Here is a 23,585-nt window from a genome sequence, read left to right as displayed (position 1 = left end):
ATAGATATATATATAAATGAGGTCTTACATTCTTTTAAAGCTACTAGCACGCATAGGATTTTGGGTAAGTCCTTAATTCTTTAAATTTCCCTGGAATACGACCCGCCAATTCGTTTAACAACCAAGTTCCCATTCACTGCTGGGTGAACAGAGGCTACAGTTAAAAATTAGCGCCCAGTCAATCCGCCCCGGCCAGGATAGGAACCCGACTAATTATAACTTTTCTTATGATGTCTTGCTGTCATTGCTACTGTTGCTGGTATTATCATGGCTGATTCTAGTGTTGCTGCTGGTATTACCACCGCTGATGCTGGTGTTGGCGCTGTATCTGTTGTTATCAATGTTATTTAATGTATAGACGCCTCACCTGGGATAAAGTCGACTGAGGGATAAAGTTCCACATCTGCTGGGAAGACGAAGTAGGTGCGAGCGGCCAGCCTGGCGATATTCCTCGCCACATTGATGGGGTAGAGGAGCTTGTTGTGGGCCCTGTAGGTGGTGACGTTGGTCAGGTTGGGGGCCCCCGCCTGGCAGTTTACCCGCCTGCGCAACATCTCCTCCCTCGAGGGGATCTGGGTAGCAAGGAGACGGCAGTTACAAGACAGAGACAAAAATGGTGACGAAACCACACATCAGAATATAGAGAAACGTCGTCGTATGTCAAATTCGATGATATATGACCTGATAATGGTCTAGGAGGGACTGAAACGTCGTCGATTCTCCATCTTCTGATGTATGGTTTGGTCATCATATCTTCTGCCACGTTATTACGACTCATCATCTGCATAAAGAAAAAAATGGTTTAGTGTATTGATATCACGTCATTTCTAACACCAGAGGAGCATACGAACATAATTACATTGGCAGCTGAACGGGAACCTCTAAAACAAATATTGTTTAGTTGGGTTGCTTTGTACATTCCTCAGTAGAAGTATAATGGTGCCTATAAAGCCTTTTCGGGATCCCTTTTCGTCATATAAGATATAGGGACAGGGGGTTTGTTACTGTGAGGGCATGAAATTTTCAGCTAGTTTTTCTAGACTGGGCTAGAGTGTATGGTGCACTCTAGCGCTCTAGAGACAAGAAGTTCACCCATGCCCTATATGCCCAGGTGGCATGTTGCTACCTCCACCGCCGTTATCGCCGTGTAATCATTAATTTTCTTATCACTACGTTGACCCTGCTATCGTGGATCATGCCTGGATCCAATTTGCGAGATCGTGGAACAATTATTAAGGAAACGAATTGAGAAAATGCTCTGAATGTGTGAACACGTGCTCAGCCGAGGCACGATGCAGCCTCGTTGTGATCTGACGTTATTGATAACATTCGTGGTCGTCTGTTATATTGACTATGATAACTGGCTAGAGGTGGAATCGGGTAGGGTTTCCCGGTGTTCAGGGGGAAGCCCTCTAGTGTAATTTTGGGGAGATTACAGGCTCATGTTGGACATTGAAATTTCACCTTGCCGTGTCATCCATGTTTCGTCACCGCCATCCATCACACCCGGTGTACGAGCGAGCCCCGCTCGTGGCGTGTGTGCGTGCGTGTGAGTGAACAATTCTTCCACACCGACTGTATACGCCTAAGGCCTCCACAGCCAGCTAAGTCCGCGCGACCTCCTGTGAGCAGCGCGGCGCACCACTCCATAGCCACACCCTGTGGCCACACCGGGTCGAGTCACATGGGTATGGCAAAACCACGTGGGAGCAAGTTGTATGATCTGCTTCAACCTGGAGGGGATGTCTGTGACGATAAATGCGGAGACCGGTAACGTGAGTACTCAGATTTATGAAATTACAGTGTCTCAGTTGTAGGCATCCGGTAGGTTGCTTCGGGGGAGAAGCTGTTACCCAGGCAGCAGGTTCCCCCTCTCCACGTCGCTGAAAGTCTCCAATGGAGAGGCATACGCCAATACGATTTCAATACATTTCAATGCCAATACATCGCCAGTTCCTGCGACGGCGCTGGAACCGTCGCAGGAACTGTGAGTTCCGGGGATGACCTCGAAGTTGGTGAAAAAGAGCTATACTATACTATTGCTTGAGGGCTGATGTTAAATCAGATTCCAGCTGAGTTGTCCCAAACACCTGTCCTAGATGAGGGAAGCGAGCTAGGAGAGACACCTGTATTGACGTCAAATTGGCAGCTGTGGGAGGGCACAGACTGTATGGGACGTGAGTGTGTATGTTATACACAGTATCATACATGTAGATGTATATGTAATATAAAATGTGTGTTGACTGGCTCGAGTATGTAAACCGGTCAGTGTGGAGATTTTCCCATATAATTGTTATGTTGATCTGTCGACTTAATATATATCGTTCAGAGTCAAGATTCATGTTTGTGGCCGTGTAATTATATCATTTCAGAGGAAAGCAGATGCCGGGCCAAGGTTATAGGGTGTGTCAGGGGACACCCTGAAGTCTGTAAATATTGTGATGATTGATAAAGATTAAGCCACCCAAGAGGTGGCACGGGCATGAATAGCCCGTAAGTAGTGGCCCTTTTGAGCCATTTCCAGTATCAAGAGCTGATACTGGAGATCTGTGGAGGTGAGACTGCACCCTGCGTGACGGGAGATGTCTCCCGTGAAATACTGTGTAATTTTCTCTAGTGATATGTTTGATTTATTCATGAGGGGTAATGTGTATGATTTTATTATCATGTTTTGTTGTAACATTTCGATGAATGTTCATTGCATGTCCAGTAATTTGTCAGACCAAGGTCATGGGTGGTTGATTGACACCCTGGTGTCTGAAATTACGGTGTTGTGTGGGGAGTCAGTAATTGTTGTGTGGGGGAATCAGTAATTGTGATTACTGACATTAGATGTCATTAGCATATGGGATATGCTAATGACATGTATGTTGGGTGTATTTGGGCAGTGTTGATGTTCATGTATACGTTATATTACTGCCCTGGGAGCTGTGTTGACGATTTAAGGAGGGCCTTTTTAATTAATCAGGGGATTCACAGTGTGTAATGAGGGGGCATTGATTAATTGGTTAATCTGGTTAATTAGGAGAATTAGTGCCACCTGTTGATGAAGCGACGGTGTCTTGAGTTAACGTAATTGCATTGCTGAAGTAATTATCTGTCCCTGGGACAGCTAATTACTTACCCTGGCTAATTAGAATAATTAGCATTCAAGTGATTCCACACAGTAGTTCTTTGTAGGTTGATGCAAGATTAGGGGGAGTGATGTAGGGGTATACTATTGGCTATATATATAGGGGATATATAGGGGTAGGGGTATTGTTGCCAAACCGTGTGTGTCATTACTGTGGGTGTACAGTCAGTAACGTGTTGCAGGTTCCTGCAAGCGTATGGGGGCCGTGACATTTATTTGTTATGTCACTGAGAGTTTGACCTATGTAACCTGAGGTTACTTTATGTTTTCTTTAAGTTGTGTTGATGATTTAAGGATTCAGTGAGAGCTAATTAAAGGGCAATTAACGTCATAAGTGGTTGCACATTACTTAATGAGGGAGCTGTTATGGTAAACAGTGTTGAGCTTGTCCAGATACGTTTCAGGTGCAATTAATTGTCCGTGTGACAACTAATTGCCCACTCTAGCTAATTGTGTAATTAGAATTCATATCATGAAGTCACATAGTGGGGAGGAACCGTCAAGGGTTGACAGTATTTGTGTTAACGTAATTTGCTCGTGACTAATTACCCGTCAGGGACGGCAATTAGTGGCTCATGTTAATTAGCGGAGTAAATACCGTCAAAGGGATTGACTGGCACGTAGGGCGATGCCACTGGGTTAGCATAACTCGTTGGATTAATTGGATCTGTCTGGGGAACGGTAGATGATTAAGCACTCATGTTAATTCGGGTAATTAACACCTCGTCCGTGAATTCACAGTATTTGATGAGACCTGCTTAGGCAGTGCAGAGTGAGACGTATTTATGTATAATTAATTATCGGTCCAGGTGACAGTTAAATAATTGCTCTGGGTTAATTAGGGTAATGAACACTCATTAAAGTAAGTTTGACATAGACTGTTGAGAAGCTACCAAGTGAGAGTGGTAGGCTTAGTTAACGTAACTCGATTGGGATTTAATTAGTTGTCCATTGATAATAATTGGGAATTACTCATTGAATGCTTGAGGGGTGTCAAATGTGATGTACTTTAGAGATAACGAGTTATTGTTAACAGTGTGACTTGTTGTAGGAGACAAGTGTTGGTGATTAACATAGAGTACTATTGATGTTTATTGTCTGAGTGAGACAAGTGTTCGTGATTAACGTAGAAGTACTTTGTTGCTGGCTGCTGTTGACAGTCAATTAACATAATTAATCACATAATCAATTCTGTAATTGATTAAGGCAATTTGTTTGATTATCGTCTCTGAAGATGAGAGTTAAAGTAACTTAGGGGTTACTGGAGAAGTGTCTCAGGACCCCACCTTGCCTAACTTTGTTTACATTTGCAACTTCATTGCAGGGAGTCGCATAGAGTGTTCACAAAAAACTGTGATAGGGGGTTATCAGTGTTGGATTACCCACCTCGCCGGGAGGGCTGCCAGGGCCAGTAAGATTGTGATTATAGTATATTGCTCACCAGGAGGGCCGTGAGATATATTGAGTGCAAGCTTGTGTCACCAGTGGGCACCATTCTTCAGTTAGTTTATTCAGTCAGCACGGAGTGACGGCAAGATGCAGACTGTTGTTATTTCTCGAGGGGCTGTTGAATAGCTGTCTTACAAGAGCCACTGGATGAACATTAACGTAACGTCACGCTCACTGTTGTGTAAACTTAGTCTTGTGAATTATTTGTTTGCAATGTTGCGTCGTCAGTGGGCACACCTGTGTTCAGGTTAGTTCAGTATTCAGCCATGCAGCAATTGACAGGAGTCGTTGCTATTTCGGGGTTGTTAAGTAGCTGTTGAGTGCCACTGGATGGACATTAACGTAACGTAAACTCGATGTTGTAGTAGTTTAGTCTCTTTGCTAATAAACTTGTTATTGTTATCGAAGACGGTCTTAGATGTCAACCCTTCAACCATTCTTGTTCCACTCATGTTCTGCTTTGTTTTCCACCACACAGGTTTTCACCCGTGTGGTGGAAGCCTGGCGGTTTGCTCCCGCTTTTTTACGGGCTCAGGCTTAAAGTAAAAATCTGCAGGTAAGCAGTTCCTTCTGTTTGGGGTCCACCTCCTAAGGGAGGTAAACGTAGGAGTTACCACTGGCTTGCTGAGCTTCCTGCCGTGGTGCATTTACCACCCATAGGGATATTGTATCAAACTGTGATGTATTTGTTTTATTGACTTCTACTTCTGTCAAATCTGTGTTTCTAATCATGATAGCAAGTCGCACACCACTTGACACGTTTCGGTCCAGGACGGACCGAAACGTCGTCGTTTCTCCATTTTCTGATGTGTGGTTTGGTTAACATGTGTTCAGCCGCGTTATTATGACTCATCGTCTGCAGCAAGTGGCACTTTATCGTTTACACCTTGTGTGGGAGTGTTGGCACTGACACCTCCCTGTGTGTGTGTGGGAGTGTTGGCACTGACACCTCCCTGTGTGTGTGTGGGAGTGTTGGTACTGACACCTCCCTGTGTGTGTGTGGGGGGGTGTTGGCACTGACACCTCCCTGTGTGTGTGGGAGTGTTGGCACTGACACCTTCCTGGGTGTGTGTGTGTGGGAGTGTTGGCACTGACACCTCCCTGTGTGTGTGTGTGGGAGTGTTGGCACTGACACCTCCCTGTGTGTGTGGGAGTGTTGGCACTGACACCTCCCTGTGTGTGTGTGTGTGGGAGTGTTGGAACTGACACCTCCCTGTGTGTGTGTGTGGGAGTGTTGGCACTGACACCTCCCTGTGTGTGTGTGTGGGAGTGTTGGCACTGACACCTCCCTGTGTACTCACCTAATTGTGCTCACCTAATTGTGCTTGCGGGGGTTGAGCTCTGGCTCTTTGGTCCCGCCTCTCAACCGTCAATCAACTGGTGTACAGATTCCTGAGCCTATTGGGCTCTATCATATCTACATTTGAAACTGTGAATGGAGTCAGCCTCCACCACATCACTTCCTAATGCATTCCATTTGCTAACTACTCTGACACTGAAAAAGTTCTTTCTAACGTCTCTGTGGCTCATTTGGGTACTCAGCTTCCACCTGTGTCCCCTTGTTCGCGTCCCACCAGTGTTGAAAAGTTCATCCTTGTTTACCCGGTCGATTCCCCTGAGGATTTTGTAGGTTGTGATCATGTCCCCCCTTACTCTTCTGTCTTCCAGTGTCGTGAGGTGCATTTCCCGCAGCCTTTCCTCATAACTCATGCCTCTTAGTTCTGGGACTAGTCTAGTAGCATACCTTTGGACTTTTTCCAGCTTCGTCTTGTGCTTGACAAGGTACGGGCTCCATGCTGGGGCCGCATACTCCAGGATTGGTCTTACATATGTGGTGTACAAGATTCTGAATGATTCCTTACACAGGTTCCTGAACGCCGTTCTGATGTTAGCCAGCCTCGCATATGCCGCAGACGTTATTCTCTTTATGTGGGCTTCAGGAGACAGGTTTGGTGTGATATCAACTCCTAGATCTTTCTCTCTGTCTGTTTCATTAAGTACTTCATCTCCTATTCTGTATCCTGTGCCTGGCCTCCTGTTTCCACTGCCTAGTTTCATTACTTTGCATTTACTCGGGTTGAACTTCAACAGCCATTTGTTGGACCATTCACTCAGTCTATCCAGGTCATCTTGTAGCCTCCTACTATCATCCTCTGTTTCAATCCTCCTCATAATTTTTGCATCGTCGGCAAACATTGAGAGGAACGAATCTATACCCTCTGGGAGATCATTTACATATACCAGAAACAGTATAGGTCCAAGGACTGACCCCTGCGGGACTCCACTTGTGACGTCTCGCCAATCTGAGACCTCACCCCTCACACAGACTCGTTGTCTCCTGTTGCTTAGGTATTCCTCTATCCACCGGAGTACCTTCCCTCTCACTCCAGCCTGCATCTCCAACTTTCGCACTAGCCTCTTGTGTGGCACTGTATCAAAGGCTTTCTGACAATCCAAAAATATGCAGTCTGCCCACCCTTCTCTTTCTTGCCTTATTTTTGTTGCCTGGTCGTAGAATTCAAGTAACCCTGTGAGGCAGGACCTGCCATCCCTGAACCCATGTTGATGCTGTGTTACAAAGTTCCTTCGCTCCAGATGCTCCACTAGTTTTTTTCGCACAATCTTCTCCATCAGCTTGCATGGTATGCAGGTTAGGGACACTGGCCTGTAGTTCAGTGCCTCCTGTCTATCCCCTTTCTTGTATATCGGGACTACGTTAGCTGCTTTCCAAATATCTGGCAGTTCCCCTGTTGCCAGTGATTTGTTATACACTATGGAGAGTGGTAGGCTCAGTTCTCTTGCTCCTTCCTTTAGAACCCAAGGGGAGATTCCATCTGGGCCTATAGCCTTCGTCACGTCCAACTCTAGTAAACACTTCCTTACTTCCCCACTGGTAATCTCAAACTCTTCCAGTTGTTCCTGGTTAGCTATTCCCTCACTTACCTCTGGAATTTCTCCTTGTTCTAAGGTGAAGACCTCCTGGAATTTCTTATTCAATTCCTCACACACTTCCTTGTCATTTGTAGTGAATCCTTCCGCCCCTATCCTTAATCTCATAACCTGTTCCTTTACTGTTGTTTTTCTCCTAATGTGGCTATGCAACAATTTAGGCTGAGTCTTTGCCTTGCTTGCGATGTCATTTTCGTATTGTCTTTCTGCCTCTCTTCTCATCCTGACATATTCATTCCTGGCATTCTGGTATCTTTCTCTGCTCTCCAGTGTCCTGTTATTCCTATAGTCTCTCCTTTCTTTATAGTGTGTGTGTGTGGGAGTGTTGGCACTGACACCTCCCTGTGTGTGTGTGTGGGAGTGTTGGCACTGACACCTTCCTGTGTGTGTGTGTGGGAGTGTTGGCACTGACACCTCCCTGGGTCTGTGGGAGTGTTGGCACTGACACCTCCCTGTGTGTGTGGGAGTGTTGGCACTGACACCTTCCTGGGTGTGTGTGGGAGTGTTGGCACTGACACCCCCTGTGTGTGTGGGAGTGTTGGCACTGACACCTCCCTGTGTGTGTGGGAGTGTTGGCACTGACACCTCCCTGTGTGTGTGTGGGAGTGTTGGCACTGACACCTCCCTATGTGTGTGGGAGTGTTGGCACTGACACCTCCCTGTGTGTGTGGGAGTGTTGGCACTGACACCTTCCTGTGTGTGTGGGAGTGTTGGCACTGGCACCTCCCTGTGTGTGTGGGAGTGTTGGCACTGACACCTCCCTGTGTGTGTGGGAGTGTTGGCACTGACACCTCCCTGTGTGTGTGTGTGGGAGTGTTGGCACTGACACCTTCCTGTGTGTGTGTGTGGGAGTGTTGGCACTGACACCTCCCTGTGTGTGTGTGTGTGAGTGTTGGCACTGACACCTCCCTGTGTGTGTGTGGGAGTGTTGGCACTGACACCTTCCTGGGTGTGTGTGGGAGTGTTGGCACTGACACCTTCCTGTGTGTGTGTGGGAGTGTTGGCACTGACACCTTCCTGTGTGTGTGTGTGGGAGTGTTGGCACTGACACCTTCCTGTGTGTGTGTGGGAGTGTTGGCACTGACACCTTCCTGTGTGTGTGTGTGGGAGTGTTGGCACTGACACCTCCCTGTGTGTGTATGTGGGAGTGTTGGCACTGACACCTCCCTGTGTGTGTGGGAGTGTTGGCACTGACACCTCCCTGTGTGTGTGTGTGTGTGTGTGGGAGTGTTGGCACTGACACCTCCCTGTGTGTGTGTGTGGGAGTGTTGGCACTGACACCTTCCTGTGTGTGTGCGTGTGTGTGTGGGAGTGTTGGCACTGACACCTCCCTGTGTGTGTGGGAGTGTTGGCACTGACTCCTCCCTGTGTGTGTGTGTGGGAGTGTTGGCACTGACACCTCCCGGTGTGTGTGGGAGTGTTGGCACTGACACCTTCTTGTGTGTGTGGGAGAGTTGGTACTGACACCTCCCTGTGTGTGTGTGTGTGAGTGTTGGCACTGACACCTCCCTGTGTGTGTGGGAGTGTTGGCACTGACACCTCCCTGTGTGTGTGTGTGTGGGAGTGTTGGCACTGACACCTTCCTGTGTGTGTGTGGGAGTGTTGGCACTGACACCTCCCTGAGTGTGTGGGAGTGTTGGCACTGACACCTCCCTGAGTGTGTGTGTGGGAGTGTTGGCACTGACACCTCCCTGTGTGTGTGGGAGTGTTGGCACTGACACCTCCCTGAGTGTGTGTGTGGGAGTGTTGGCACTGACACCTCCCTGTGTGTGTGGGAGTGTTGGCACTGACACCTCCCTGTGTGTGTGTGTGTTGGAGTGTTGGCACTGACACCTCCCTGTGTGTGTGGGAGTGTTGGCACTGACACCTTCCTGTGTGTGTGTGGGAGGGTTGGCACTGACACCTCCCTGAGTGTGTGTGTGGGAGTGTTGGCACTGACACCTCCCTGTGTGTGTGTGTGGGAGTGTTGGCACTGACACCTCCCTGTGTGTGTGTGGGAGTGTTGGCACTGACTCCTTCCTGTGTGTGTGTGTGTGGGAGTGTTGGCACTGACACCTCCCTGTGTGTGTGTGGGAGTGTTGGCACTGACACCTCCCTGTGTGTGTGGGAGTGTTGGCACTGACACCTTCCTGTGTGTGTGGGAGTGTTGGCACTGACACCTCCCTGTGTGTGTGGGAGTGTTGGCACTGACACCTTCCTGTGTGTGTGTGGGAGTGTTGGCACTGACACCTCCCTGTGTGTGTGTGGGAGTGTTGGCACTGACACCTCCCTGGGTGTGTGGGAGTGTTAGCACTGACACCTCTCTGGATGTGGGAGTGTTGGCACTGACACCTCTATGTGCGTGGGAGTGTTGGAACTGACACCTCCCTGGGTGTGTGTGGGAGTGTTGACATTGACACCTTCTTGTGTGTGTGTGTGTGTCTGGGAGTGTTGGCACTGACACCTCCCTGGGTGTGTGGGAGTGTTGGCACCGCTCCACTGAGGCCCTGACACCTCTCTGGATGTGTTGGTACCTACCCCCTTAGGCACTGACACCTCCCTGGGTGTGTGGGAGGGTTGGCACCTCCTGCCTGAGGCACCGACACCTCCCTGTGTGTGTGGGAGTGTTGGCACTGACACCTCCCTGTGTGTGGGAGTGTTGGCACTGACACCTCCCTGTGTGTGTGGGAGTGTTGGTACTGACACCTCCCTGTGTGTGTGTGGGAGTGTTGGCACTGACACCTCCCTGTGTGTGTGTGGGAGTGTTGGCACCTCCCCCACTGAGGCACTGACACCTCCCTGGATGTGTTGGCACCTCCCCACTGAGGCACTGACACCTCCCTGGATGTGTTGGCACCTCCCACCTGAGGCACTGACACATCCCTGGGTGAGTGGGAGTGTTGGCACCTCCCGCCTGAGGCACGGACACCTCTCTGGATGTGTTGGCACCTCCCGCCTGAAGCACCTTACCTCCTTGGGTGTGTGGGAGTCGTGGAAGAAGATATGGAAGGTGACCAGCTTCCTGATCTCTGACCTGGCACACTGGCGCAGGTACAGTATGGTGGCGACGGTGGCGTTGAAGTCGTCCCCGGGGGCGTACAAGGCAATGCTCACGGGGCCCTGAAGAGGTATTGTTGAGGTCATCACCCTGCTCAATATTGGTGATAATTACACAGAGAAATCACACTAATATGATATATATATCAATGAGAAAATCAAATGGAGCTCTTAGGTGACTCGAACCCCCTCCCACGCCACCAATGGACTGCAAACCGCCACCTCTACCACTGTATAGGTATGTGGTGTTAATGGTATAGTGGGAGAGGTGGCGGCTGGCAGTCCGACGGTCGTGGGTTCGAGTTACCTAAGAGCTCCAGTTGACTTTCTCACTGGTGATAACCATATGGACATTATGTTCTTAGTGATCATAGCAGCAACTTACATATATTTCAGTGCACACGTCCTCCAATAAGACCGGATTTTTGCACATACAACAGTACCTCCTTTGAATATGAACATGGAGAAGCGAACGAGGCATCGAATGGACCCATTGATTCATGTGTTCATATATATGTATTTATATGTGTAAATATGTAAATATTATATATATATATATATATATATATATATATATATATATATATATATATATATATATATATATATATATATATATATATATATATATATATATATATATATATATATATATATATATATATATATATTAGTATATTTTAGTAGCAGTCTTTCCTGTAGACATATATTATTAAATATGACCGAAAAAGTAAGATTAATAATTCTAACACGAATTTTCTCAATCTTTCGTACATTTCTTTTCACTGTTGGAGGTAATTAAAAAATCAATTCTCCAAAATTCATTTTTATTTCTAGTCTGACGCGACACGAGCGCGTTTCGTAAAACTTATTACATTTTCAAAGACTATTGTTTACAAATACACAACTGAATAGAACTTACGCATCTCCGATTTTGTTTATATCTACATTTGAGTGAGGTGGATGGGGTGAGGTGGCATTAATAGGGTATTAATTTCATCAACACAAGACAGAACAAGAGGTGGCATTAATAGGGTATTAATTTCATCAACACAAGACAGAACACGAAACAATGGGTATTGAAATGGAAGTGATTGTAGAAAGCCTATTGGTCCATATTTCTTGATGCTTCTATATTGGAGCGGAGTCTTGAGGTGGGTAGAATATAGTTGTGCATTAATTGGCTGTTGATTGCTGGTGTTGACTTCTTAATGTGTAGTTCCTCCCAAACGTCAAGCCGCCTGCTATCGCTGTATCTATCGATGATTTCTGTGTTGTTTACTAGGATTTCTCTGGCTATGGTTTGGTTGTGGGAAGAGATTATATGTTCCTTAATGGAGCCCTGTTGTTTATGCATCGTTAAACGCCTAGAAAGAGATGTTGTTGTCTTGCCTATATACTGTTTTTTTTGGAGCTTACAGTCCCCAAGTGGGCATTTGAAGGCATAGACGACGTTGGTCTCTTTTAAAGCGTTCTGCTTTGTGTCTGGAGAGTTTCTCATGAGTAGGCTGGCCGTTTTTCTGGTTTTATAGTAAATCGTCAGTTGTTTCTACTCATGAGAAACTCTGGCCACTATTAAACACCACAATCTTAATCGTTATCCTTGATCGTTATGCTGCTCGTTATCCTGATCGATATCCTGATCGTAATCCTGGCAAGGTCGCCAATGTCGGGGTTTCGCGTAACTGTACTTAAAATTCTGGCGAGGTCGCCAATGATGGGGTTACTCTAAATATCGGAGTTAATATCCTGGCAATATCGCCAATGTCGAGGTTACTCTACCTCTCACCAGTCACCACCAAGTACTAGTAGTGATAACTGTTACTTACTGTAGCCCTGTGGGTCTTCACTCCATCCTCAAGGTGCCTCTGTTCACCGGGAGAGTCTCCCAGTCTACCTCCAGCCGTCGAGTGGGAACACGATCACTTCTCTCTAGATCATGTGCCTGCCCCGACAAAGGGCTCTACTGCTAACTAAAAGGTCGCCAACTGGTGTTTCCCGTGTCCAATAGCACTTCAGTGGAATAGTAATATAGTAGTGATAGATAATGGCTCAATAGAACATTACTCAAATTGGTATCAGGTAAGCGTACGACTCAATCACTCTTTTCAATGGACTCAATAGCAACAAAGTAAATGGAGGGATAACATAAACACAAAGGTGGTTTTGTATTTTACTTAAAGGATTAAAGTATTATAACACTGGATCAGCAACAAGGCAACGAAGTACAGGAACAGCTGTCACTCCCTCTTCACAAATCTGGAACGCTACATGATGGCAACACTCCCCCTCAGTCGTGCCTATTCCCACGCTCCAAATAAAGTATTAGTGAGCGCTTGGCAACTCGCGAGAGGCCACGCCCCCTCACTATATGCACACTGTACTTACTATCGTGCCGTGAAGCGCCTATTATTTCTTCATGATCACAATATATCACAGTACTGGCTTGAACACAGTAAATCACTATACTGGCAATAAACACAGTAAATCACTGTACTGGCATTAAACACAGTAAATCACAATACTGACAGTAAACACAGTAAATCACTATACTGGCAAAAAAAACACAGTAAATCACTGTACTGGCAATAAACACATGAATACACTATTCAATAACTCCAGCATATATATAGATCCTTACATTAATATTTATAATGATGTGGTAATACTGGTCACACAGCCTTACACTAATAAATGGTACATTTATATATATATATATATATATATATATATATATATATATATATATATATATATATACTACACCATATATATATATATATATATATAATCTTTGGACAACACCCACCAGTGGGACTCGAACCCAGAAAGCACAACTACCTTCCAGTAGCTGGCATAACTAGTATGCTTTAACCCACTACACCATCAGACCTTACAAAAGAAGTAGATAGTTCGAGATATATATCCCAAACATCTCCACTTCCCGAAGGCACCAGATGAGTGTGGGGTCAGTCTGCATTTTCCATCAAGCCACTGTCAATGTGAGAGAACTCGTGTCCAGCTTATAAGCCTATACTTGCATAAACCACAAGTGAAGATTAATAATCTTTGGACAACACCCACCAGTGGGACTCGAACCCAGAAAGCACAACTACCTTCCAGCAGCTGGCATAACTAGTATGCTTTAACCCACTACACCATCAGACCTTACAAAAGAAGTAGATAGTTCGAGATATATATCCCAAACATCTCCACTTCCCGAAGGCACCAGATGAGTGTATGGTCAGTCTGCATTTTCCATCAAGCCACTGTCAATGTGAGAGAACTCGTGTCCAGCTTATAAGCCTATACTTGCATAAACCACAAGTAAAGATTAATAATCTTTGGACAACACCCACCAGTGGGACTCGAACCCAGAAAGCACAACTACCTTCCAGTAGCTGGCATAACTAGTATGCTTTAACCCACTACACCATCAGACCTTACAAAAGAAGTAGATAGTTCGAGATATATATCCCAAACATCTCCACTTCCCGAAGGCACCAGATGAGTGTGGGGTCAGTCTGCATTTTCCATCAAGCCACTGTCAATGTGAGAGAACTCGTGTCCAGCTTATAAGCCTATACTTGCATAAACCACAAGTGAAGATTAATAATCTTTGGACAACACCCACCAGTGGGACTCGAACCCAGAAAGCACAACTACCTTCCAGTAGCTGGCATAACTAGTATGCTTTAACCCACTACACCATCAGACCTTACAAAAGAAGTAGATAGTTCGACATATATATCCCAAACATCTCCACTTCCCGAAGGCACCAGATGAGTGTGGGGTCAGTCTGCATTTCCCAACAAGCCACTGTCAATGTGAGAGAACTCGTGTCCAGCTTATAAGCCTATCCTTGCATAAACCACAAGTGAAGATTAATAATCTTTGGACAACACCCACCAGTGGGACTCGAACCCAGAAAGCACAACTACCTTCCAGTAGCTGGCATAACTAGTATGCTTTAACCCACTACACCATCAGACCTTACAAAAGAAGTAGATAGTTCGAGATATATATCCCAAACATCTCCACTTCCCGAAGGCACCAGATGAGTGTGGGGTCAGTCTGCATTTTCCATCAAGCCACTGTCAATGTGAGAGAACTCGTGTCCAGCTTATAAGCCTATTCTTGCATAAACCACAAGTGAAGATTAATAATCTTTGGACAACACCCACCAGTGGGACTCGAACCCAGAAAGCACAACTACCTTCCAGTAGCTGGCATAACTAGTATGCTTTAACCCACTACACCATCAGACCTTACAAAAGAAGTAGATAGTTCGAGATATATATCCCAAACATCTCCACTTCCCGAAGGCACCAGATGAGTGTGGGGTCAGTCTGCATTTTCCATCAAGCCACTGTCAATGTGAGAGAACTCGTGTCCAGCTTATAAGCCTATACTTGCATAAACCACAAGTGAAGATTAATAATCTTTGGACAACACCCACCAGTGGGACTCGAACCCAGAAAGCACAACTACCTTCCAGTAGCTGGCATAACTAGTATGCTTTAACCCACTACACCATCAGACCTTACAAAAGAAGTAGATAGTTCGAGATATATATCCCAAACATCTCCACTTCCCGAAGGCACCAGATGAGTGTGGGGTCAGTCTGCATTTTCCATCAAGCCACTGTCAATGTGAGAGAACTCGTGTCCAGCTTATAAGCCTATACTTGCATAAACCACAAGTAAAGATTAATAATCTTTGGACAACACCCACCAGTGGGACTCGAACCCAGAAAGCACAACTACCTTCCAGTAGCTGGCATAACTAGTATGCTTTAACCCACTACACCATCAGACCTTACAAAAGAAGTAGATAGTTCGAGATATATATCCCAAACATCTCCACTTCCCGAAGGCACCAGATGAGTGTGGGGTCAGTCTGCATTTTCCATCAAGCCACTGTCAATGTGAGAGAACTCGTGTCCAGCTTATAAGCCTATACTTGCATAAACCACAAGTGAAGATTAATAATCTTTGGACAACACCCACCAGTGGGACTCGAACCCAGAAAGCACAACTACCTTCCAGTAGCTGGCATAACTAGTATGCTTTAACCCACTACACCATCAGACCTTACAAAAGAAGTAGATAGTTCGACATATATATCCCAAACATCTCCACTTCCCGAAGGCACCAGATGAGTGTGGGGTCAGTCTGCATTTCCCAACAAGCCACTGTCAATGTGAGAGAACTCGTGTCCAGCTTATAAGCCTATCCTTGCATAAACCACAAGTGAAGATTAATAATCTTTGGACAACACCCACCAGTGGGACTCGAACCCAGAAAGCACAACTACCTTCCAGTAGCTGGCATAACTAGTATGCTTTAACCCACTACACCATCAGACCTTACAAAAGAAGTAGATAGTTCGAGATATATATCCCAAACATCTCCACTTCCCGAAGGCACCAGATGAGTGTGGGGTCAGTCTGCATTTTCCATCAAGCCACTGTCAATGTGAGAGAACTCGTGTCCAGCTTATAAGCCTATTCTTGCATAAACCACAAGTGAAGATTAATAATCTTTGGACAACACCCACCAGTGGGACTCGAACCCAGAAAGCACAACTACCTTCCAGTAGCTGGCATAACTAGTATGCTTTAACCCACTACACCATCAGACCTTACAAAAGAAGTAGATAGTTCGAGATATATATCCCAAACATCTCCACTTCCCGAAGGCACCAGATGAGTGTGGGGTCAGTCTGCATTTTCCATCAAGCCACTGTCAATGTGAGAGAACTCGTGTCCAGCTTATAAGCCTATACTTGCATAAACCACAAGTGAAGATTAATAATCTTTGGACAACACCCACCAGTGGGACTCGAACCCAGAAAGCACAACTACCTTCCAGTAGCTGGCATAACTAGTATGCTTTAACCCACTACACCATCAGACCTTACAAAAGAAGTAGATAGTTCGAGATATATATCCCAAACATCTCCACTTCCCGAAGGCACCAGATGAGTGTGGGGTCAGTCTGCATTTTCCATCAAGCCACTGTCAATGTGAGAGAACTCGTGTCCAGCTTATAAGCCTATACTTGCATAAACCACAAGTAAAGATTAATAATCTTTGGACAACACCCACCAGTGGGACTCGAACCCAGAAAGCACAACTACCTTCCAGTAGCTGGCATAACTAGTATGCTTTAACCCACTACACCATCAGACCTTACAAAAGAAGTAGATAGTTCGAGATATATATCCCAAACATCTCCACTTCCCGAAGGCACCAGATGAGTGTGGGGTCAGTCTGCATTTTCCATCAAGCCACTGTCAATGTGAGAGAACTCGTGTCCAGCTTATAAGCCTATACTTGCATAAACCACAAGTGAAGATTAATAATCTTTGGACAACACCCACCAGTGGGACTCGAACCCAGAAAGCACAACTACCTTCCAGTAGCTGTCATAACTAGTATGCTTTAACCCACTACACCATCAGACCTTACAAAAGAAGTAGATAGTTCGAGATATATATCCCAAACATCTCCACTTCCCGAAGGCACCAGATGAGTGTGGGGTCAGTCTGCATTTTCCATCAAGCCACTGTCAATGTGAGAGAACTCGTGTCTAGCTTATAAGCCTATCCTTGCATAAACCACAAGTGAAGATTAATAATCTTTGGACAACACCCACCAGTGGGACTCGAACCCAGAAAGCACAACTACCTTCCAGTAGCTGGCATAACTAGTATGCTTTAACCCACTACACCATCAGACCTTACAAAAGAAGTAGATAGTTCGAGATATATATCCCAAACATCTCCACTTCCCGAAGGCACCAGATGAGTGTGGGGTCAGTCTGCATTTTCCAGCAAGCCACTGTCAATGTGAGAGAACTCGTTTCCAGCTTATGAGCCTATACTTGCATAAACCACAAGTGAAGATTAATAATCTTTGGACAACACCCACCAGTGGGACTCGAACCCAGAAAGCACAACTACCTTCCAGTAGCTGGCATAACTAGTATGCTTTAACCCACTACACCATCAGACCTTACAAAAGAAGTAGATAGTTCGAGATATATATCCCAAACATCTCCACTTCCCGAAGGCACCAGATGAGTGTGGGGTCAGTCTGCATTTTCCATCAAGCCACTGTCAATGTGAGAGAACTCGTGTCCAGCTTATAAGCCTATACTTGCATAAACCACAAGTAAAGATTAATAATCTTTGGACAACACCCACCAGTGGGACTCGAACCCAGAAAGCACAACTACCTTCCAGTAGCTGGCATAACTAGTATGCTTTAACCCACTACACCATCAGACCTTACAAAAGAAGTAGATAGTTCGAGATATATATCCCAAACATCTCCACTTCCCGAAGGCACCAGATGAGTGTGGGGTCAGTCTGCATTTTCCATCAAGCCACTGTCAATGTGAGAGAACTCGTGTCCAGCTTATAAGCCTATACTTGCATAAACCACAAGTGAAGATTAATAATCTTTGGACAACACCCACCAGTGGGACTCGAACCCAGAAAGCACAACTACCTTCCAGTAGCTGGCATAACTAGTATGCTTTAACCCACTACACCATCAGACCTTACAAAAGAAGTAGATAGTTCGAGATATATATCCCAAACATCTCCACTTCCCGAAGGCACCAGATGAGTGTGGGGTCAGTCTGCATTTTCCATCAAGCCACTGTCAATGTGAGAGAACTCGTGTCCAGCTTATAAGCCTATCCTTGCATAAACCACAAGTGAAGATTAATAATCTTTGGACAACACCCACCAGTGGGACTCGAACCCAGAAAGCACAACTACCTTCCAGTAGCTGGCATAACTAGTATGCTTTAACCCACTACACCATCAGACCTTACAAAAGAAGTAGATAGTTCGAGATATATATCCCAAACATCTCCACTTCCCGAAGGCACCAGATGAGTGTGGGGTCAGTCTGCATTTTCCAGCAAGCCACTGTCAATGTGAGAGAACTCGTGTCCAGCTTATAAGCCTATACTTGCATAAACCACAAGTGAAGATTAATAATCTTTGGACAACACCCACCAGTGGGACTCGAACCCAGAAAGCACAACTACCTTCCAGTAGCTGGCATAACTAGTATGCTTTAACCCACTACACCATCAGACCTTACAAAAGAAGTAGATAGTTCGAGATATATATCCCAAACATCTCCACTTCCCGAAGGCACCAGATGAGTGTGGGGTCAGTCTGCATTTTCCATCAAGCCACTGTCAATGTGAGAGAACTCGTGTCCAGCTTATAAGCCTATACTTGCATAAACCACAAGTGAAGATTAATAATCTTTGGACAACACCCACCAGTGGGACTCGAACCCAGAAAGCACAACTACCTTCCAGTAGCTGGCATAACTAGTATGCTTTAACCCACTACACCATCAGACCTTACAAAAGAAGTAGATAGTTCGAGATATATATCCCAAACATCTCCACTTCCCGAAGGCACCAGATGAGTGTGGGGTCAGTCTGCATTTTCCATCAAGCCATCTGTCAATGTGAGAGAACTCGTGTCCAGCTTATAAGCCTATACTTGCATAAACCACAAGTGAAGATTAATAATCTTTGGACAACACCCACCAGTGGGACTCGAACCCAGAAAGCACAACTACCTTCCAGTAGCTGGCATAACTAGTATGCTTTAACCCACTACACCATCAGACCTTACAAAAGAAGTAGATAGTTCGAGATATATATCCCAAACATCTCCACTTCCCGAAGGCACCAGATGAGTGTGGGGTCAGTCTGCATTTTCCATCAAGCCACTGTCAATGTGAGAGAACTCGTGTCCAGCTTATAAGCCTATACTTGCATAAACCACAAGTGAAGATTAATAATCTTTGGACAACACCCACCAGTGGGACTCGAACCCAGAAAGCACAACTACCTTCCAGTAGCTGGCATAACTAGTATGCTTTAACCCACTACACCATCAGACCTTACAAAAGAAGTAGATAGTTCGAGATATATATCCCAAACATCTCCACTTCCCGAAGGCACCAGATGAGTGTGGGGTCAGTCTGCATTTTCCATCAAGCCACTGTCAATGTGAGAGAACTCGTGTCCAGCTTATAAGCCTATACTTGCATAAACCACAAGTGAAGATTAATAATCTTTGGACAACACCCACCAGTGGGACTCGAACCCAGAAAGCACAACTACCTTCCAGTAGCTGGCATAACTAGTATGCTTTAACCCACTACACCATCAGACCTTACAAAAGAAGTAGATAGTTCGAGATATATATCCCAAACATCTCCACTTCCCGAAGGCACCAGATGAGTGTGGGGTCAGTCTGCATTTTCCATCAAGCCACTGTCAATGTGAGAGAACTCGTGTCCAGCTTATAAGCCTATACTTGCATAAACCACAAGTGAAGATTAATAATCTTTGGACAACACCCACCAGTGGGACTCGAACCCAGAAAGCACAACTACCTTCCAGTAGCTGGCATAACTAGTATGCTTTAACCCACTACACCATCAGACCTTACAAAAGAAGTAGATAGTTCGAGATATATATCCCAAACATCTCCACTACCCGAAGGCACCAGATGAGTGTGGGGTCAGTCTGCATTTTCCATCAAGCCACTGTCAATGTGAGAGAACTCGTGTCCAGCTTATAAGCCTATACTTGCATAAACCACAAGTGAAGATTAATAATCTTTGGACAACACCCACCAGTGGGACTCGAACCCAGAAAGCACAACTACCTTCCAGTAGCTGGCATAACTAGTATGCTTTAACCCACTACACCATCAGACCTTACAAAAGAAGTAGATAGTTCGAGATATATATCCCAAACATCTCCACTTCCCGAAGGCACCAGATGAGTGTGGGGTCAGTCTGCATTTTCCAGTCAAGCCACTGTCAATGTGAGAGAACTCGTGTCCAGCTTATAAGCCTATACTTGCATAAACCACAAGTGAAGATTAATAATCTTTGGACAACACCCACCAGTGGGACTCGAACCCAGAAAGCACAACTACCTTCCAGTAGCTGGCATAACTAGTATGCTTTAACCCACTACACCATCAGACCTTACAAAAGAAGTAGATAGTTCGAGATATATATCCCAAACATCTCCACTTCCCGAAGGCACCAGATGAGTGTGGGGTCAGTCTGCATTTTCCATCAAGCCACTGTCAATGTGAGAGAACTCGTGTCCAGCTTATAAGCCTATACTTGCATAAACCACAAGTGAAGATTAATAATCTTTGGACAACACCCACCAGTGGGACTCGAACCCAGAAAGCACAACTACCTTCCAGTAGCTGGCATAACTAGTATGCTTTAACCCACTACACCATCAGACCTTACAAAAGAAGTAGATAGTTCGAGATATATATCCCAAACATCTCCACTTCCCGAAGGCACCAGATGAGTGTGGGGTCAGTCTGCATTTTCCATCAAGCCACTGTCAATGTGAGAGAACTCGTGTCCAGCTTATAAGCCTATACTTGCATAAACCACAAGTGAAGATTAATAATCTTTGGACAACACCCACCAGTGGGACTCGAACCCAGAAAGCACAACTACCTTCCAGTAGCTGGCATAACTAGTATGCTTTAACCCACTACACCATCAGACCTTACAAAAGAAGTAGATAGTTCGAGATATATATCCCAAACATCTCCACTTCCCGAAGGCACCAGATGAGTGTGGGGTCAGTCTGCATTTTCCATCAAGCCACTGTCAATGTGAGAGAACTCGTGTCCAGCTTATAAGCCTATACTTGCATAAACCACAAGTGAAGATTAATAATCTTTGGACAACACCCACCAGTGGGACTCGAACCCAGAAAGCACAACTACCTTCCAGTAGCTGGCATAACTAGTATGCTTTAACCCACTACACCATCAGACCTTACAAAAGAAGTAGATAGTTCGAGATATATATCCCAAACATCTCCACTTCCCGAAGGCACCAGATGAGTGTGGGGTCAGTCTGCATTTTCCATCAAGCCACTGTCAATGTGAGAGAACTCGTGTCCAGCTTATAAGCCTATACTTGCATAAACCACAAGTGAAGATTAATAATCTTTGGACAACACCCACCAGTGGGACTCGAACCCAGAAAGCACAACTACCTTCCAGTAGCTGGCATAACTAGTATGCTTTAACCCACTACACCATCAGACCTTACAAAAGAAGTAGATAGTTCGAGATATATATCCCAAACATCTCCACTTCCCGAAGGCACCAGATGAGTGTGGGGTCAGTCTGCATTTTCCATCAAGCCACTGTCAATGTGAGAGAACTCGTGTCCAGCTTATAAGCCTATACTTGCATAAACCACAAGTGAAGATTAATAATCTTTGGACAACACCCACCAGTGGGACTCGAACCCAGAAAGCACAACTACCTTCCAGTAGCTGGCATAACTAGTATGCTTTAACCCACTACACCATCAGACCTTACAAAAGAAGTAGATAGTTCGAGATATATATCCCAAACATCTCCACTTCCCGAAGGCACCAGATGAGTGTGGGGTCAGTCTGCATTTTCCATCAAGCCACTGTCAATGTGAGAGAACTCGTGTCCAGCTTATAAGCCTATACTTGCATAAACCACAAGTGAAGATTAATAATCTTTGGACAACACCCACCAGTGGGACTCGAACCCAGAAAGCACAACTACCTTCCAGTAGCTGGCATAACTAGTATGCTTTAACCCACTACACCATCAGACCTTACAAAAGAAGTAGATAGTTCGAGATATATATCCCAAACATCTCCACTTCCCGAAGGCACCAGATGAGTGTGGGGTCAGTCTGCATTTTCCATCAAGCCACTGTCAATGTGAGAGAACTCGTGTCCAGCTTATAAGCCTATACTTGCATAAACCACAAGTGAAGATTAATAATCTTTGGACAACACCCACCAGTGGGACTCGAACCCAGAAAGCACAACTACCTTCCAGTAGCTGGCATAACTAGTATGCTTTAACCCACTACACCATCAGACCTTACAAAAGAAGTAGATAGTTCGAGATATATATCCCAAACATCTCCACTACCCGAAGGCACCAGATGAGTGTGGGGTCAGTCTGCATTTTCCATCAAGCCACTGTCAATGTGAGAGAACTCGTGTCCAGCTTATAAGCCTATACTTGCATAAACCACAAGTGAAGATTAATAATCTTTGGACAACACCCACCAGTGGGACTCGAACCCAGAAAGCACAACTACCTTCCAGTAGCTGGCATAACTAGTATGCTTTAACCCACTACACCATCAGACCTTACAAAAGAAGTAGATAGTTCGAGATATATATCCCAAACATCTCCACTTCCCGAAGGCACCAGATGAGTGTGGGGTCAGTCTGCATTTTCCAGCAAGCCACTGTCAATGTGAGAGAACTCGTGTCCAGCTTATAAGCCTATACTTGCATAAACCACAAGTGAAGATTAATAATCTTTGGACAACACCCACCAGTGGGACTCGAACCCAGAAAGCACAACTACCTTCCAGTAGCTGGCATAACTAGTATGCTTTAACCCACTACACCATCAGACCTTACAAAAGAAGTAGATAGTTCGAGATATATATCCCAAACATCTCCACTTCCCGAAGGCACCAGATGAGTGTGGGGCTCAGTCTGCATTTTCCATCAAGCCACTGTCAATGTGAGAGAACTCGTGTCCAGCTTATAAGCCTATACTTGCATAAACCACAAGTGAAGATTAATAATCTTTGGACAACACCCACCAGTGGGACTCGAACCCAGAAAGCACAACTACCTTCCAGTAGCTGGCATAACTAGTATGCTTTAACCCACTACACCATCAGACCTTACAAAAGAAGTAGATAGTTCGAGATATATATCCCAAACATCTCCACTTCCCGAAGGCACCAGATGAGTGTGGGGTCAGTCTGCATTTTCCATCAAGCCACTGTCAATGTGAGAGAACTCGTGTCCAGCTTATAAGCCTATACTTGCATAAACCACAAGTGAAGATTAATAATCTTTGGACAACACCCTACCAGTGGGACTCGAACCCAGAAAGCACAACT

The 23,585-nt window shown here is 45.4% G+C and overlaps 1 protein-coding gene across 1 annotated transcript in view; it reads right to left on the bottom strand.

Annotated features, from left to right (window-relative positions):
• The window catches only part of LOC138353609 (beta-1,4-glucuronyltransferase 1-like), an 88,502-nt gene that overhangs the window by 6,768 nt on the left and 58,149 nt on the right, over positions 1-23,585 (bottom strand). The window contains exons 2-3 of the mRNA XM_069306807.1: positions 10,481-10,630; positions 368-572 (exon numbers count right to left, since the gene is read on the bottom strand). Coding sequence (XP_069162908.1) covers positions 368-572; positions 10,481-10,630 — 355 coding nt within the window. The remainder of the gene's footprint in view (positions 1-367; positions 573-10,480; positions 10,631-23,585) is intronic.

The sequence above is a fragment of the Procambarus clarkii genome, chromosome 58, assembly GCF_040958095.1.
Source record: "Procambarus clarkii isolate CNS0578487 chromosome 58, FALCON_Pclarkii_2.0, whole genome shotgun sequence".
NCBI classification, from domain to species: Eukaryota; Metazoa; Arthropoda; class Malacostraca; order Decapoda; family Cambaridae; genus Procambarus; species Procambarus clarkii.
The sequence above is the reverse complement of the archived record's forward strand: the minus strand, read 5'-3'. Positions and strand labels throughout refer to the sequence as shown.